General features: G+C 44.5%; 1 protein-coding gene across 13 annotated transcripts in view; it reads left to right on the top strand.

Moving 5' to 3' along the window:
• The first annotated feature begins 1,003 nt into the window (after window positions 1–1,003).
• The window catches only part of MTCL1 (microtubule crosslinking factor 1), a 102,502-nt gene continuing 86,728 nt past the window's right edge, over window positions 1,004–16,777 (top strand). For 8 of the 13 annotated variants that reach the window (XM_063166249.1, XM_063166309.1, XM_063166275.1 and 5 more), the window contains exons 1-3: window positions 1,028–1,118; window positions 12,772–12,996; window positions 14,501–14,659. In XM_063166249.1, coding sequence (XP_063022319.1) covers window positions 12,799–12,996; window positions 14,501–14,659 — 357 coding nt within the window. In that variant the 5' untranslated portion in view covers window positions 1,028–1,118; window positions 12,772–12,798. Of the gene's footprint in view, window positions 1,119–12,771; window positions 12,997–14,500; window positions 14,660–16,777 lie in introns of all 13 variants that reach the window. The other 5 variants (XM_063166338.1, XM_063166327.1, XM_063166317.1 and 2 more) reach the window with 1 other exon arrangement.

The following is a 16,777-nucleotide window of genomic DNA, read 5'->3' as shown; positions in this document are numbered from 1 at the left end:
GAGGAGGAGGAGGAGGAGGAGGAGAAGGTGGGGGTGGGGGGGCAGGAAGAGGGGGATCGAGAAAGAAAAGTGTGAGGGCTGTGGCTGGGAGAAGCAGAAGTGATGAGAGAGCGAGCAGGGAGGCTGGAGGAGGCTGCCCGTCCTGTCGCCGCGCCCCGCGGGCACCGCCGCTCCTGCCGCCGCCGGGCGCCCCCGCGGCCGCCGCTGCCGCCCCGCCGCCCCCGGCCCGCGCCATGGAGGCGCTGAACGGCCCCGCACCGGGGCCCGGCGACGCGCTGAGGCCGCCGCCGCCCTCGCCCGGCCACCACCACCCGCACGCCGAGAAGAAGCGGCCGCACCGCGCCCCGTCGCCCGCCAGACCCTTCCTCAAGGACCTGCACGCCCGCGCCGCCGCCAAGCCGCCGCCCGCGCCCCCCAAGTCCCCCGGCCTCCCCGCCCGGGCGCCCTCGTCGCCGCACCCGGGCGCGCACCAGCCCTCGGCGGGGCTGCTGCCGGCGCCGGGCCGCCTCTCCCGCCGCCCCGCCGCCCCGGGGGGCAAGGCGGCCGCCGTCCCCGTCACCGCCGTCGGCAGGGCGGGCGCCAAGGCCGCCCCCTGCGCCAAGCGGGCGGCCCGCGGTCCGGAGCCGGGGCCCGGCGGCCGGGGCGCGGGGCGGCAGCCCGGCGGGGAGGCGGCCCCGCCGCCCGGCAAGGGCAGGAAGGCGAAGCGGGGAGCGGCGGCGGGCAGCGGCCATGCGGCGGCGGCGCTGGCCCGCGTCGGCCACACGGACAGCAGCTCCGACCTCTCCGACTGCCCCTCCGAGCCGCTCTCGGACGAGCAGCGCCTGGCCCCGGCCGCCAGCAGCGACGCCGAGTCCGGCACCGGCTCCAGCGACCGGGAGCGGGAGCAGCCCGCCGCCCATCCCGTCGCTCATCCCGCCGCCCATCCCGCCGCCGAGCAGCCCCGCACCGGCCCCGGCCCCGGGCGCGGAGCTCCGGCGGCCCTCGGCTCCCGCGGGGATGCGCTCCCTGCGGCCACGGGCGCGGCGAGAGCCCCGAGCCGCGGGGAGCCGCCGCCGGCAGCCCCGGAGGAGCTGCAGCGGGAGGTGGAGGAGCTGCGCTCGGAGAACGAGTACCTCAAGGTGAGCATCGCCCGCGGCGGGGATGGGAAGGGCAGGAGGCGGCAGCGGTGGAAACGCGGCCCCCTCCTGCCCGGGAATGCGGGGACCGCGCTGGGAAGGGGGGAAGAACATTCGCGCTGCCTGGAGTCACCTCCCATGGGACCCCCGCCCTCGCTGGACCAAATGCCGAATTTTACCCGCAGGAGGGAAATAGGGGCAGGGAGAGCCAGCCGGGAGCCTCGGCCCCCTCCTCCCCCGCCCCACGAAGCGGGAGCGCGGCGCAGCTTGAGGACAGCTAAGGGACTTCAGGGAATGATCGCGGCTCCCTGCAAAGCCCGAACTGTGGGCGCTGGGTGAACGTCAGTCCGATGCAACATGTACCGTGGCAATGTTGCGTTTGGTTGACGTGGTGGTAGCTCAACAAACCCCGACTCTTTCTAAAGCACAGCAAACATAACAAACTGGTTAGCAGAACTTTGCTTTCCAGGAACTGTTTTCCTCAGCATCACCCTTCGGGAAAAGCCAAAGGAACAGGTTCCCTCATTTGATGTGGAAAGGATGACAGCATTATGTGCTCTGATTATTGTGTTACTTTATCACTGGAAAGTGAAGCCACTCGCTGTGAAGTACTAATAGAACAACAAGAGCAGCAAGAAAGAAGTGTCATTGCATCCTTGTACAGGTAGAAAACTATATCAGTAGGAATCCTCAGAGAAACAGGAAAGCTAAATTCAGGCGAGCTCAGAGCTGGGTTGACCTGTGGGAACCTTTAGTTGGACTTGTGCTTACAATCTGATCTTTTGGCAGAGCAAAGAAGCTGCATCCATAAAGATCTATAAATAAGATAAACTGAGATAATCCTGTAACCACAGCCACTGACTCTGCCTCTGGTGAAAACAATCTTTGTTCCCTGATATTTGGACTCCCTGTTGTCAAGCAAAATAACCATGGAAATCCATGTAAGTCTAGGATTCTTACTCAAATAAGAACTGCAGGTTTGTGTATAACCTTGGGAAACAAGAGTGATAAAGACACAGGCTAGGCTCGTTAAGGGGTTTTGGCCAAGGTACATGAAACAATATTCAGCATAGCAAAAGGGTAACAGCAGGGGTGCTGCAAGGTTCTTTGCCAGGTCCGGTGCTGCTTAGTGAACTGGAAAAAGGAACAAGCAATGATACAGCAAAATTTTCAGATGACATTAAGTTTTTCTAGCTTAAGTCAAGTCCAGCAAAGATCAGACAGAACTTAATCATAAAGTTAACCCCTGAGGAATGTGTGAAAAATGAAGGCAGAGGATGGCAAATAAATCTTAATATTCAAAATCTTAGGTATTTGGAGGGAATAAGTATGCACTTTTCTGTTTAAGTGTGTTGTGTTAACTCAGGAGCATAATGAGAGAAGGAGAAATTAAAATCTGCAAAAATTGTTAGATTACAGAGGGAACTGAAGAGAGACTAACTAAGAAAGTCTGGCAATATTTTATAGAACTGTAGCTGTTACACAGGTCAGTGAGTGTACCTGAAATACTGTGGGCACTGCTGGTCATCTAGAAAAGGATAGTACAAAACCAGACCAATAAAAATTATTGGCTTGTAGCAAAGCTTTTATAGCACTCACTGGATGGAAAACTCGAGTGTGGTAGGGAAATGTAATAGTCTATAAAAAGATGAGCAGCATAGAGAACCTTTATCACAAGCTTCTCTTTTATTTGACAGCCTGGAAGCAAAAGAAGATGTAGTGAAATCAGAATTGATAATGGGAATCACTTAAGGAGTGGGTAACTGGCACTGCCATTGGAAGTCATGAAGTCCAAGAGCATCTCTTTGCATTACAGGGTTTGAACAAGTATATGAGTGTTATATACTTAAACTTATACAAAGTGTGTGTCAAGCTCTCTTTCTTTGTAGTGAAAGTGATTTTTAACTATGGGAAACTGGGAGAAAAAAAGAGTGTGTTTGAATTGTCTAGGACAGACCCTTGTTTTTGTGTCCCACCTGAGGAACCCTGTGATCATGGGACCTAGTTTACAAGGGCAAGTCTTAGGTGAAGAACTTTATTTTGCTTCTTTCCCAATTTTTCACCCTGTGCAACAATGTCTTCAGATCTTTCACCTTGATGTCTTCGTCATCTGCAGCAGTTATTTCCTCTTTTTCTCCTTTTTTTTGATTCAGATTGTGACTTCATCATGTTAAAAGTATTTCTGAGTCTGGTAGGATAATACAGACTGGTTTCTTTGGTGGGCATGTCCTGGTGCCTGGAAAGCCATGAGCTAACACTATTGCCTCTTCTGAGGGAAATGAATACATTGTCTGCTTTGCTTGGCCACCTTGGTGTGCGAGGTCTTATTTCTGCTCCTCTCTCAAAATGGCTGGAAACAGCCCATTGATGCAAAAATTATCAGGAGAATTCCCAAACCTCATTCGCTTTTCCTAGGAAAACCTATAAAAAAGTCTGTAAATTAAAACCACATCACTGTCTGAGTTGTTTACTTGTGGGTTTATTCCATGTGTTTTTTCCAATGCAGTTCCCTTGGTTGGCATTGGAGTGAGCTGTGTTTCTCCAGAGGGGGCTAAGGGATAACAGGGATGCTGTCAACTGTAAATAGACAAATGATTCGATAAATCCCAGAAGAAACTGTTAATTTCCTGAGCATGGCCACAAGCCAAATTTTGTGGGTTTCACTCCTCCTTATCCCTCCCTGCAGCTGGAGTGCAGCCCTGAGTGCAGATAATAAAGTCTTTTTCAGGGAATTTTATCTTTCACATAGGAAGGTCTTTCATGTATCTTTCATGTGTCTGTAACACAGGTTATAGAAGATACACACACACACACACACACACAGACTTGGTGCTAAAGATTACTAGAGATTAAAGCGTTACCAGAAGGAAAAATCCAAAACAAACCAAATCATTTGTTTTTGTTTCTACACACTAAGTACTAGAAAGTCTCCCAGAATGCAGAGCAAGCTGCTGCTTCTGCAAACATCTCAGACTTCTTATACCATGAGCCAGATTTTAACTTGTATCAAGTTTCCACCTTATGTATTTCCAGGGCTTTACCCTAGATAAGAGTTTGGCTCTAGCCATAGCTAACTAGCTGCAAAGCTAAGCCTGTAGGTGAAGTGCATGAGGAGACGTGTTTACATTGAGAAACCTCTCTTCTACTACCTCTGTGAAGTTTCATCACTGATTTCAGTTTCATGTATTCCTTGCATGACCTTATTTCAGCTACCTGTGGGGAAGACTAATACTACAGCAGCATTTTAAAATATATCACTTAGTTGTTGATGTCTAAAAAGAGAAATTTTGTCATGATGTGCCTGACTCTGCAGGACCAGGAGATCCTTGGTAACTGCTGGTAGTAAATAAAGTTTTAGTTATTGCTCATCAGTCCTGCTAGTAGTAGAAAACCACTGCCCACACATGTGGTTAATTTTCAAGTTTGCTTTAAAGTGTCCAGCACACAGAGAAGGGTCATTCAGCATTCAAGTCCTTGGGAAACTCAGAAAGAAACCCTTTGTGGTGTAGAGCCCTCTGAAGGGTGGGGAATCTTAAGGAAAGGGGCCTAAATTTTAGCAATTAGAGATGTTTTTTATTTGTCTTAGCCCAGCTTTAGTTAAGACTGTTTTAATTAACTAAATGTGGTGGCAGAAACAGCAGCAATGTTTTAGTCACAACACACACCCCTTTTCTCTTTGCACCCTTCGTGGCCCTACTGTGAAAGCCGCCTCCTACACGAGGCGTGACACTTCCTACAGCCCTTAAAATAAACCTGGTGCTTGCTGTGCTTTTCTTTACTGCCCTTCTCTTTGGGCCTGTGTTGTACAAGTTCAATATGCTGGGAATGCTGCTGCAGTGTGGATTAGCACAGACAATATACTATCTTGGATTTATTAGATAACTGGCTTTTTTGTCTTGCTTTGTCTTTTTTTCTTTCTGTATTCATTTGTAACTGTGACATATTCTGGGTATGAGTTGACTAAGGGACCACTGCAGGGCCTGTATTCCACTCTGATGCATCTAAACTATGTTCATTTTTGTTTGAAATCACAATGTGTGTCATATGAGTTACATTGTGTTTCTTTACTCACTTGAAACTGTAGCTCTTTGAGTTGCAGCCTTGCGCTGAACTCAGGGGCAGTAATTCCACCGCTTCTCTTATTAACCTGCAGGGATTTGTGGATGTCAAAGGGTTTTGCAGGGCAAAAGTGATGCACAGTGACGGCACCAGTTTTTTCCCGTTTAGCGAGGGTTGCCAGGGTTAGCAGGATAGAGCTCATCGCGCATCCCTGCTCGGTGCTGCTTTTCCCACCTGGAGAGCATGGAAGGTGACAGCCCTGCCCGGGGCACGGACCCCAGTGGCTGGGGGTCAGCTGCCGAGCAGGATGTCACTTTGGGGGGACAATAGCGAGGCCATGTGCCTGGCTAGCTCCAGCTGGGCCCTGGCAGCCCCCACCCTGCCTGGAGGGGGTGAGCTCTGTGCTGCGCCGCGTTGGCCTCGGTGGCCGTCAAGACATGCTATGGATGGTGCCATTGATGAGTGCTCCAACAGCTTCAGCAGCCCCAGTCAAGGATATGTGTCGGAACAATACTGTAGCTAATGCTTGAATGTGGCAGAAAAGCTGCCAGATGCTGCTCTCAGATCCTGCGAAGTTAAACCAGCCCTCGAGTCAACAGGTGTGCACGGTCCTATGACTTTTCAGTTCACATCTCGGTTTTGCGCACAAGCTTCAGACCATGTTGGATTGGTGCATGACTTGTAAACTAGTCTGATTTGAGAGCTAAATGATAACATCAGGGGCCCTGGGACTTCGGGTTCATTAACATATTTTGCAAGAGGCAAAAATAATGGTTGTTGCTTTCTTCCCAATCAAAGCCTTTCAGAGCATATTTATCCCTGCTGCAGTTCTGCTGTGAAGTGCTGTGGGGGATGTGTGTATTCCTTAGCAGCAGCAGCAGCAGCATCTCCTACATATAGACGGTTTGAGATATTTAAATCATGAAAACAGAGATTATGTAAAATCACAGTTCATGAATCTTAGATTTATCAAGGATTTTCTAGAAGCTCTGGATTCACCGGTGCAATAGCAGCTACCCCCTGTAATTGCCACTCTTTCTCCCTTCCCCACTCTCCCCTCATTTGATATAATTTATATTAAATAACATTCTGTTTAGAAAATGGTACTGACAAAATCTATAAATATGACTTTTGGGTAAATCACTCTCTACAACTTCCTGAAGGGTGGCTGTGGTGAGCTGGGGGTTGGTCTCTTTCTCCGGGCGACAACAGATAGACCAAGAGGACACAGTCTCAAGCTGCGTCAAGGGAGATGCAAGTTAGAATTAAGAAGGAAGTATTTTACAGAAAGAGTGGTCAGATACTGGAATCATCTACCCAGTGAGGTGGTGGAGTCATCATCCCTCGAAGAGTTCAAAAAAAGACTGGATGTGGCACTTGCTGCCATGATCTAGTTGAATTGTTAGAACATGGGTTGGACTTGATGATCTTACAGGTCTCTTCCAGCCTAGAATTTCTGTGATTCTGTGATTCTGTGATATCTTTTACATAGTCCTGATTCATTTGCATTTTCTTCAATACTATACAATTCAGTGATTTTGTGTGTTTTTGTCTTCATAGTTTGCAGGTATTTTCAACTTAATATAACACTTCTGCATACTGATGTGTTTTAACTCACTGGAACCTAAGGACTTTGCTAGTGTGTATAACTGTATTCACAGAGTAATGAATTCAGTATTCATGTGTCTTTTATGCTGGTTTTTAGCATGTAATTTCTCCCTAATAATAATTTCCAAATTTTCTTTGACTCATAATTGTGTTCCACTATTTAGTGGCTCTGAGATAAGACGTTTTTTATTTTAGGCAGCAATTCCTCTCAGTGAAGGTAGATCAGCAGGCTGACCTAAATGCACGTGCTGAAGATGACCCTTCCTCTGTATTTATGTGCAGTTTAATGGTCTTGCTTTGGACTGCATTTAGTCTGGTCCCTTGAACAAAACATCCCCGTCATGCATATGTTTTAGAGCTGTCCAGAGGACTCAAGTAATGGAGTGCATTTGAGGCTTGGAGTGCATCTTGATGCACCTACAGAGTGTAGCTCTCTGTTTGATTTTGGAAGGAATCCGTTTCTTGCATGCTCTGGGGACAGAATGAGTGTGCAGTTGATGGAGATGATTGGAAAATTCATTTTCAAACCTTATTACAGATCATAACTAGACTGGCTGGGTGGACAGAGCCCATAAGTTATGCAAGTATTCCTGGTCATTTCAGTGGGAATGACTCAGATGAGTATGGGTTACTCAGTGTAATAGCTGCATGGCCTGACCTTTGCTCTCTCTTTCTCTCTCTCTCTCTCTCTTTTTTTTTTAAAGAATCATAAACAAGGCATATTCCTATAATTTGTTCTTAATTATACTTCATTGTAATTAAATCAATAATAAACAAGCATGACATCAGTAAAGGTATTAATGAGATAATGGCTTCCCTTCTGACAGGCAAGTGTTTAATTTGCACAGTACAGACAGAAAATGACCCATCAGTATGTATTTGGGCTACACAGTGTGGAAGTTGCACACAAGGCTTTCCCCTTCCCAGCCAGTTCACATTGGCTTGGCACACTGACAGGCAAATGGGGAATCCTGGTTCTGTTGTTTTTGCACTGCAGTCCTGGGGACTCCTGCAAACAGAGAGGCTGTTTGCATTGTTTGTGTGTGGCCCTGAATCCATACAGCCACCTGTGACCCTCAGATGGGTGGTTCCTGTGAGACCCCAAAGAGCTGGCCTTTAGGAACTCATTTGGGCCAAGGGAAACCATGAGCTGAAAGGCTCAGGAGCTGGTACAACTTGGATTTCTACAGCAAATTTGGAAAGAGCTGCCAGTTAGAAAACAGACTTCCATTAATTTTTTTTCTGATGACCAGAGTGACACAGGGAAAGAAAAGCATTTTAGCTTTTTCTAAACAATATTCCTTCTTGCAGGACTCTCTGCCTCGTGCTGTTCTTACTGAAAATAATAGCATAATTACCATTAAATTAAAAGGGATCGAGAGGAGGCTTTCATCCCCTTCAGGAATGCAGAGCAAAGTGAAGCTTCTGAAGCACTTAACCTCCCAATTTCAATTGCCACTTTGGAGTGCTGGAGCAGGTCCTCCCTGTTTAGGGAAGGGAGCAACTCTCCATTTGTAGATGAACAAAGAGGAATGGCTGCTTTCTTGCCTGTTTGTTTTAATTACTTTTAAGTGCCTATTCTGATCTCTTTCTTCAATTTTACAATATTAAAGTCTATGGTATGAAGCTCAATACTTCCTGAGAGAAAGAGCTTTAATTCTAACTCACAATAATAAGAGTAGTAAGAACAATAGATTTTAATAAAGTCAAGGGTTTGGCTTATCTGTTCTTTCCATCTGCCTTGCAGCCAGAGCATCCCTTTTTTGCAAACCACCACGCTGAGAAGTTTGGCTTTGCTGCATTTGCCTTTGAGTTCACAAATGATTGACATGTTTTCCTTCAAAGCAGTAGTTTGCCAGTTTAGTAAGCAGGACCATCATAGTTTCAGTTGTAATTTCCCCTTCCATGGGTCTTTAACTTAGCTTCCTTCATTTTCTGTGCATGGATCACTTTGGAGGAGGAGTTAAAGCTGTTCTGATTTTCCAGGTGCCGTTGTAACAGTTCTGACTTAGGATCTCTCACCATACAGTTTCAGTGTCCACAGCAGAATTAAAAGGAGAATAAACTGTTAATAAATGAAAGCATCTACACTCTTGTCACTGGCCTTGTGGCCTGTATTGAAAGCAAGATGGTGTCTTTATTGTAACTAAAGTTAAATTTTTATGGTTTAGTTAAAGGTTATCCCAACATCTATAATTGTGTGCTGACTGACATACAAAATCTGAGCCAGATTTTCCAGAGATGGCATGTTCCTCTCTATATATTTATTATATAATAATAGAACTTCATGTTGCTATTCAAAAAGATTTAATCTGTCTGATTTAATCTGGTGCTTTTCCTCTCTGGGCTGGACAGAATTTATAGGTTCAAGCCCCAAGCTCTGCAGCAATACAGCAGAATATGGGCTGATGCTGCATGCAGCCTGTACAGTGAGGTTTCTGCTCCTTATACAGTCAAAACTGTTTGTGGCCTCATGTTGCCTTGCTTTAAGGCTCATCCAAAGGGTGCTGTATCTCGAAGTCAGAATACAGTTTGATTTCCATGTGAAAATTTTGGAAGAAGAAAAGAAATTAATTGTGGAAAAGAAACTGTGTCAGTCAAAAAATATCAGAGAGGAGAACTGTGTGAGATTGTAAAGTACAGCCTCCTTCATTGTATTCTAAATTTTATTTTATCTGTAAAATTACACTAGAGCACTAGAGAAAAACAAACCTTGTATTTATAACCAAAACCAGAGGCAAGCATAGCGCAAAAAAAAAAAAAAAAAAAAACCCCCAAAACAAACAACCCCAAAACCCCCCAAAAAAACCAAACCAGAAATACAACCAAACAACCAACCAAGCAGAATAAAACCCCACAACACTGACTTGCAAAGTCATGGTTATGCTGATAAGAGAGATTGAGAAAACTTTGTTTTACCAGGAGATTAAATACAGTCCTATCTCCTAAAACATAACTCATGCCAATGCTTGCAACTCTTTGAGGAACTTCTTTGTTGTGAGGAAAGACTTTGGATTGAAGTCCCCAACAGAGTGGCTTTTACAGCTGGGAGAACTCCCATGCCCAGATAGGATTTGGAAATATTCAGTTTCAATGGGATGAGTGTTTCAGGGATTTGGTTGTTTAAAATTATGTGAAGTTCACTTTCCAAATTTGGTTGCAATAAATGCTTTGAAATCAAGTATTGTTTATTATTTGTCTTTAGAAACCAATGAAATTTACTACCAACAAAACTTGATAAAGATAAGAAGGAAGTTTAAGAGATGAGCAATGACATTATAATTGCAGGCTACTTTATACATGAAAGCCATTGCTTAGTTCTTAAATGTAAACAGCAGATTATAAACCAGATCCCATTAATTTGTTGATGACAGTTGTTTTTCTTTATTGTGGATTTGTGTCTCAAAATTTTAATTTAAAACCTAATTACTAATCTAATATTTGCATTCTGAAGATGACATTAAAAAGTTAATTGAACTTAAATCTAGTTGAGGTGAATTCAACACCTGAGTCTGCAGACAATCCTTAAGAAGTAACTCTGGTCCTGTTCCTTCCACAGGGCTGTGTTAGCTCTGATTGGTAAAGACTCTACTTTTGGTATGAGTACCTTAGCCAAAATACCTCAATAATAAGCTGATAATGCACAAGTGTACTCCTTAGGTTCAAAAGCCACTGCTACTCTCTAATCAGTTTCTGAAACCTTGACATTTTCTTCTGCATCTCCTATCTTCACTGGGTAAACTTCTACTTTACCTCTTGAAAGTGTCTATGAATGTGAAGCATAGTGACAGGTGTGTACACAGAAAAGAAAAGCAGGGCTCATTTCCAGTCCAATCAAGCATGCATTGCTATGTTTTTCTTTTTAAAAATATACATCATTTATCAAAACTTCACCAGTGTGTTGGTTGTAAACTGGCCAGAGTATTTGGCTGTGTCCTGAGGAGCAGTAGATAGAGCCTGCACCCTAAATTGTTTTGAAATAATCCTGCTGGGTTTGGTCTGCAGAGCTCATTTGCTTCGTTGAAGTCAGCTGTTTGTGCTTAATTAATGTATTTGGAACTTGTGAGGATGTTATTGCTGCAGGGTAACCTCAATGACTGTGCTTACACTACTCCTTTCCAGACAGTGTATGGTGTGAGCACGATCCAGCTCACTGGGGAGTGACCCCTGAGTTTATCCATCCACGCAAATATCCTGATCCTGCCCCTGTCCCAGAGAGACTGTGGGACTGGATGCTCCTGCAGCAGAAATCTGAATATATTGAGGATGTACAGTGACATAGTGGGCCTGTGAGAAAACTCCTCTGTCCTTCCAGAGCATCCAGGGAGAACGGTGTAGGGTCCTGAGTGGGCTGTGCTGGTGGAGCAAAGCCTCACTGGTGAGCCCAGAGCTGTAATTCTGGAAATAACAGGCCTTGTGTGTACCCAAAATTTATGCTGGCTCAACTAATTGAAATTAAACCATGGCTGTATAAATACTGGAGTTTTTATATATGGATGGGATTTTGGTAAGAATAACACTTTAATTCTAACATAACTGACAAGGCTAAAGAACCCATCAACCCTTCTTCCTTTGGTCAGGACTGTGCTCAGGGACAAGATCTGCCCTGCATTGGTTATCTAAGCTCCTATAAAGTAAGATTAATATGTCATCTGGTTATGCCATGGGAAGGGCATGGGAATGGTTGAGAGGGCTGCCAGAAGAGTATGGGCAGATGTGTTCTTGCAGGGACTGGACAGGGATGGTTGAGCCAGGGGCAGGGGAGTTTTGTCAAGAGTGCTGACTTCACAGCAGTGCCCCCTCCACCTGAGACAAGTGTGAAATATTCTCTGGCCACCTTTGGAATTTCAAGTGTGAAATAATCTCCAGCCGTCCTTGGTATTTCAAGAGTGATTTACAGATCTGAAGTGGGGTCACAGTGCAGCCAGCCCGTAGTACCAGTTCTCCTGGAATCTTATTTAAGTGAAGTTTTCCACAGAAAACTTGATCTTTATAATATCGAATGCAATTTTAAAGAAACCAATTTAAAAATTAATAGTCAATTTCAAATATTCTTCTCCTAGCTCTTTTTCTTGATTCCCTCCTCCCCCCACCAACTTTGTTCAGTTTGAAGAATCATATTTTTTTTTCTCTCATGCAGTAGTTTAATACTTTGTACCCCTCTGCCTGGAGGACCTTTACAACAGTTCTAGCTTTGGAGCTTCAGTCACGCAGGCATTAAACAAATGGCAGTGGTAGAGCTTATCCTGTTCAGCTGTAAATCTTTAATCTGACTTTAGAGAGCAAGTGCTACACATGGTACAACGGGGAACTGGGACAGTTCATGATGCCCAGAAAAGAACCAGCAGGTTATTCCCATGGGCACATGGGAACACATGGGAAAACATTGTTTGGTTCCTGTGGTCCTGTTATTGAGATGTGTGTGCACACAGCAAAACCACACTTTCTCCTGCACACAATCCATGTGTCATTAAGCCAGTGCACAGTGTTAGGCTCAGATGGGACAGCATTTCCATGTGAAGCATCTCAGTATTTCATGCCAGGGACTCTTTTTTTCCTAAAAATTTCATTTTTAGGAGGTGTTGGTTGTTAAAAAGGCACACCACACAGAGCTGTTGGAGTGCTTGGTTAAGTAGGTTTACTGTAGTCTAAGTAAAGCCAGAGATCAGTTCAAATGGTGGTAAAGTATTGTGCAGTTTTAATTTTAACTTGAGATGGTAAAGTGAAGGTTACCAGTTTCAGGACACATGAGCATCTGGTTTGTTTTTAATTATCCAAGCAGTTGAAAGAAATATGACAAGTATCCATTAATTTGGTTCAGCATAATTACTCAGTGTTGGGTTAAAACTTCTGTTCCTGTGGCTTCTGGAGCTGCACGTTGCAATCTGTATCATTTCATTAATGTGGTATCCTAGCGAGCGTGTTTCCTATTTTGCTCCCATGGGTGAGATTTAGAGGTATGATGGAGCGCTGTTTTGCCTTCTCACAGGATGAGCTGGATGAACTTCGGGCTGAGATGGAAGAAATGCGTGACAGCTATTTAGAGGAAGATGTTTACCAGCTGCAGGAGCTCCGGCGAGAGCTGGACCGGGCGAACAAGAATTGCCGCATTCTGCAATATCGTCTCAGGAAAGCAGAACAGAAAAGCTTGAAAGTTGCACAAACGGGCCATGTGGATGGAGAGCTCATTAGGAGCCTGGAACAAGATTTAAAGGTGGGTTGAGAGATTCATACTCACAGCAAAAGAGAGCAGACTGTGATGTGGCTCTCTGCAATGGAAGTGAGGGTGACACATGAAACAAGCAGTAGTTCTCCAAACGTCACAACCAATTTCCTTCTGCTGTGGTGGAGAGCAAATATTCAGCTCATCGCCATAAAAAGATGTGTCAGTGAGTAAAAAAACATGTGTTCAGATTCAAAATGAAAGAAATACAGTCAAGTTACATTTCTGCATTTGAAAGATTTAAAGGGTCTTGATTTACTGGTTTTACTGAAAACCTTAGCTTTGCAATACTGTGTAAACAAAACCTGATATGCCTTTTCCAGTTCATGCTGTTTCCTTCCTTTTCACTTCTTGCTTATGCAAAGTAACTGGGAAAAAATAGTCTAAGGTGCATTTCTTGGTGTCTAGTGAGTTACTTGTAACAGGAACAGAGTGTTAGAGTATTTTTGCAGGGCAGATAGAGAATCAAAATGCTCATTCCCTACAAACACAAATACCTGTCAAAATTATATTCATACTGAAACAGTTTTTGTATCTTTCAGAAATGCTTCCATCAAGACCAAGTAAAGCTTTGTGTAGACATGATGTTTATCTAGCTTTACTCATCTTTCTTGATATTGCCATCTTGCAGCTGTTTTTAAAATATCTTCTGTAGAGAGGACTGCTTGCAACTAGAATTATTAAGAATATTGTACTTATAAGTGCAAAACATAAAACCTTCTGAAACCAGAATGATTTGTTGTCAGCAGAGGAAATGAGAGTAGCATATCAAGTCATCAAACCTCTTAATATGTCAGATCTCATTTTTTCTTTTATGATGGAAACCAAATTATAACCTTATAACAATAGCAATGATACATAACTCAGTAAAAATCTTGTACCTAGATTTCAATGAAAGAGATATTGAGTGTTTTTATTACTGACTTCTTGTAATTCCATAATTCCTTGTGTTGTATGATGTATCACCTTTATAGATGTTTTTGGAGTAAATATCTATTCTTTTTAGGCTGGACTCAGAAAACCTAAGCTAGCATATATTTTTGTGCTTTCATATCACTCTTGCCTAGTTGTGATTGCTGCTAGAGCAGCCAGTTTGTGTGGCTGTGACTGCTGCTCACACTGCTTTGATGGATGGCCTGTCAGCATTACAGCACAATTCCTTGTCTTTGGCTTTATCTGTGTGATGTGCTGGGACTTTGATGGGCGGCTTTGGTGCCTGCTTGTTTCCTCCTGCTGTTCATGACATTGCCTTAGCATAATGTGGAGAGGGAGCTGGAGATGGGTAATCAAATATATTTTCATTCTGAATTCCTTTATTAGAAATGAATATTCATTTTGGTACTTGGAAGGCTTGGAGTGTTCCATCAACAGTGTCATAATTGAATTAAAAACCTCTTGGCTGTCTAGGGCTGTCATGTGCTTCTTACTGTAGGAGACATACCCTAGCTGTTGCTCCTCGTGGATGATCCTCATGCATTTGTGCTTTTCTGACCAGGTAGCCAAAGATGTTTCTGTCAGACTGCACCATGAGCTGGAGAGTGTGGAGGAGAAACGAGTCAAAGCAGAAGATGAAAATGAAGTCCTTCGGCAGCAAATCATTGAGGTGGAAGTATCCAAGCAGACGCTGCAAAATGAGCTGGACAAGTTAAAAGAGGTAAGCAATTGTCAGAAAAGCCATGCAGAGCATGGAGTTAGAATGGAAATTTGGCACAGAGATGTCTTAGACTACTAATTCTTACATGAAGTGCTTGCTGATATTGCTTGTACAATTGTCCCAAAGGTCTCCTTTGTTATACGTCCCAGATACGTCATTGGTAATTTAGAATCAATAGAGATGTAGATGAGTGATGCTCCACTTCTTGTCTGGGGCTTCTCACAGGGCTTCTGTCCCATTTTAAACTGTCTCCTTAAGAACTCTCTTCCTGCTCTATCTGATTTGACTCCAGCTAGCTCTGGCTGTTCTTTACACAGACTGGGACTTCCACCTCCTTGAAAGTCAAATGAATTGTGCATGACTTGTCTCTGAGAGCAGGGCTCAGATAGGCAAGCCGCTGTTCTGGCTGGTACTCCTCAGTGATGGTGGTGGTGGAGCTATCAGCATGAGCTGGGCAGCCAGAATGTGGTCTGTAATGTATAAATAACATTGCACTTCAGGCACAGAAATGCTGTCTCTTGAGAAAGGGGATCATTTCAACTGGTGCTGACACACAGTCACACTGGGTGAAGTGATGATCCTTGGAAGCAAGTGAGCTGAGGAGCAGGGGACCGTAAAGGGAAGCCAGATTCTAAGCCACAGCTCTTTGCTGGAGCCTACATCCCAGTCTGCAGTGGTATTTCTGTTCTCTTAACAGAACAGCAGATTGGCAGTTCACAGCCCCTGCTCTGTTTTAAACCAGATTGAGATAGAGCATTTAAAAGTAATGAGGTAAGACATTTATCCGCTGAGCCCTGGTCAGATTTAGAGAGCTGGTGCAATTATGTGTTATTTTAATCTTTCCAACATTACTTGTGAGTCAACTGGCACAAAGCCTGGCTCAGTTTTATAAGGACAGTCCCAATTTAATTTCTCTGTGCGTTGGAGTTATGAGTAGTCCAGTGCAGGAGTTTTGGAGCCTTTGTACCTAACAGAGCAGATCATCAGCTGGTACACATATCAGTGTTGCTTAGATTACTTGTGAACCTGGCCCAAAAGATAAAGTCTGCATTATGTTTTAGCTGTTCTTCTCCTTCCTCAATGTTATTTGTGAATGCTGTGCTAAGTGGACATGACACCATGTTACAGGGTCTGCAGTCTCTGCTCTGTAAAAAAAATGCCATCTCATCAACAGTACCTAATTTATTGCTTGTTGTTGATTAACATGCAGGTCCACTGGGTACTGCTTGATGGCCTTGGGGTTCAAGCAGAAATTAAATTGTGGGTGAGAAGTGAGGGAAAAAATGGTCCAGCAGTGCTGAAGGCTCAAGCTAGCTCTAACCAGGCTGAATTTACCTTCCTGCTTAGATTGCTGCAGCTGTCAGCTGTCTTTCTGCTGGATTGCAAGATGAGGTGAATGCACCCTTACTTTGTATGCATTGCTTGCCAGTAAGAGGCAAAAGCTGGAGGAGAGGTAGGGAAAGGGAGAGATAGCAGGTAGAATAATGGGATGTATTCATGCTGATGTGGAGATAAAGCAGGGCATAAGAGGGATCATGAGATGTAGTAGTAGTAGTAGAGAAAGTCTGGTTTCACATGCCATGAGTTGTGGTTTCTCTGGCAGTCACAATTTCACAAGGTCACTGGAGGTGAGAAGATGAGGTTGGAGTCCTTTGCAGGTCACACAAGGACAGATGAGCCAAAAGCTGCAGAAACACAGCTACGCATGTGTCAGATAAGTGTGTTTGCAGTGTTGTTGACATCGCTAAAAAAAATAAGTTCTTCACTCAAGATGCGTTCAAATAACTACCAGAAGCGGTGCCTCTTCAGGAACATTTAATGTGTACAAGGAATATATTATGGGCACGCCAGCGGAAAGCTAGTGCTTTATATATCAGGACAAAAGTGACCCCAAAGCCATGTAGCTTCTCCCCCGTCCACCCTGACTCTGTATCTCGTCTATCCAAGGGCTGACAGTTACAAGGAGCGTTTTCCTCTCTGGTCCTGGAGCGCTGCCTGAGACCCAGTTAGACAGTATTCACCCTCTGATACAGCTTCCTGCAACCATATGCTCATTCCTTGCAATATCCTTGACTATTCTCTATCATTGGATCGACAGAAAGGCTTTCTCCCATCTAT

Source organism: Melospiza melodia, chromosome 1 (genome assembly GCF_035770615.1).
Source record: "Melospiza melodia melodia isolate bMelMel2 chromosome 1, bMelMel2.pri, whole genome shotgun sequence".
NCBI classification, from domain to species: Eukaryota; Metazoa; Chordata; class Aves; order Passeriformes; family Passerellidae; genus Melospiza; species Melospiza melodia.
Note: the sequence above shows the minus strand (reverse complement) of the source record. Positions and strands in the feature narration are given on the sequence as shown.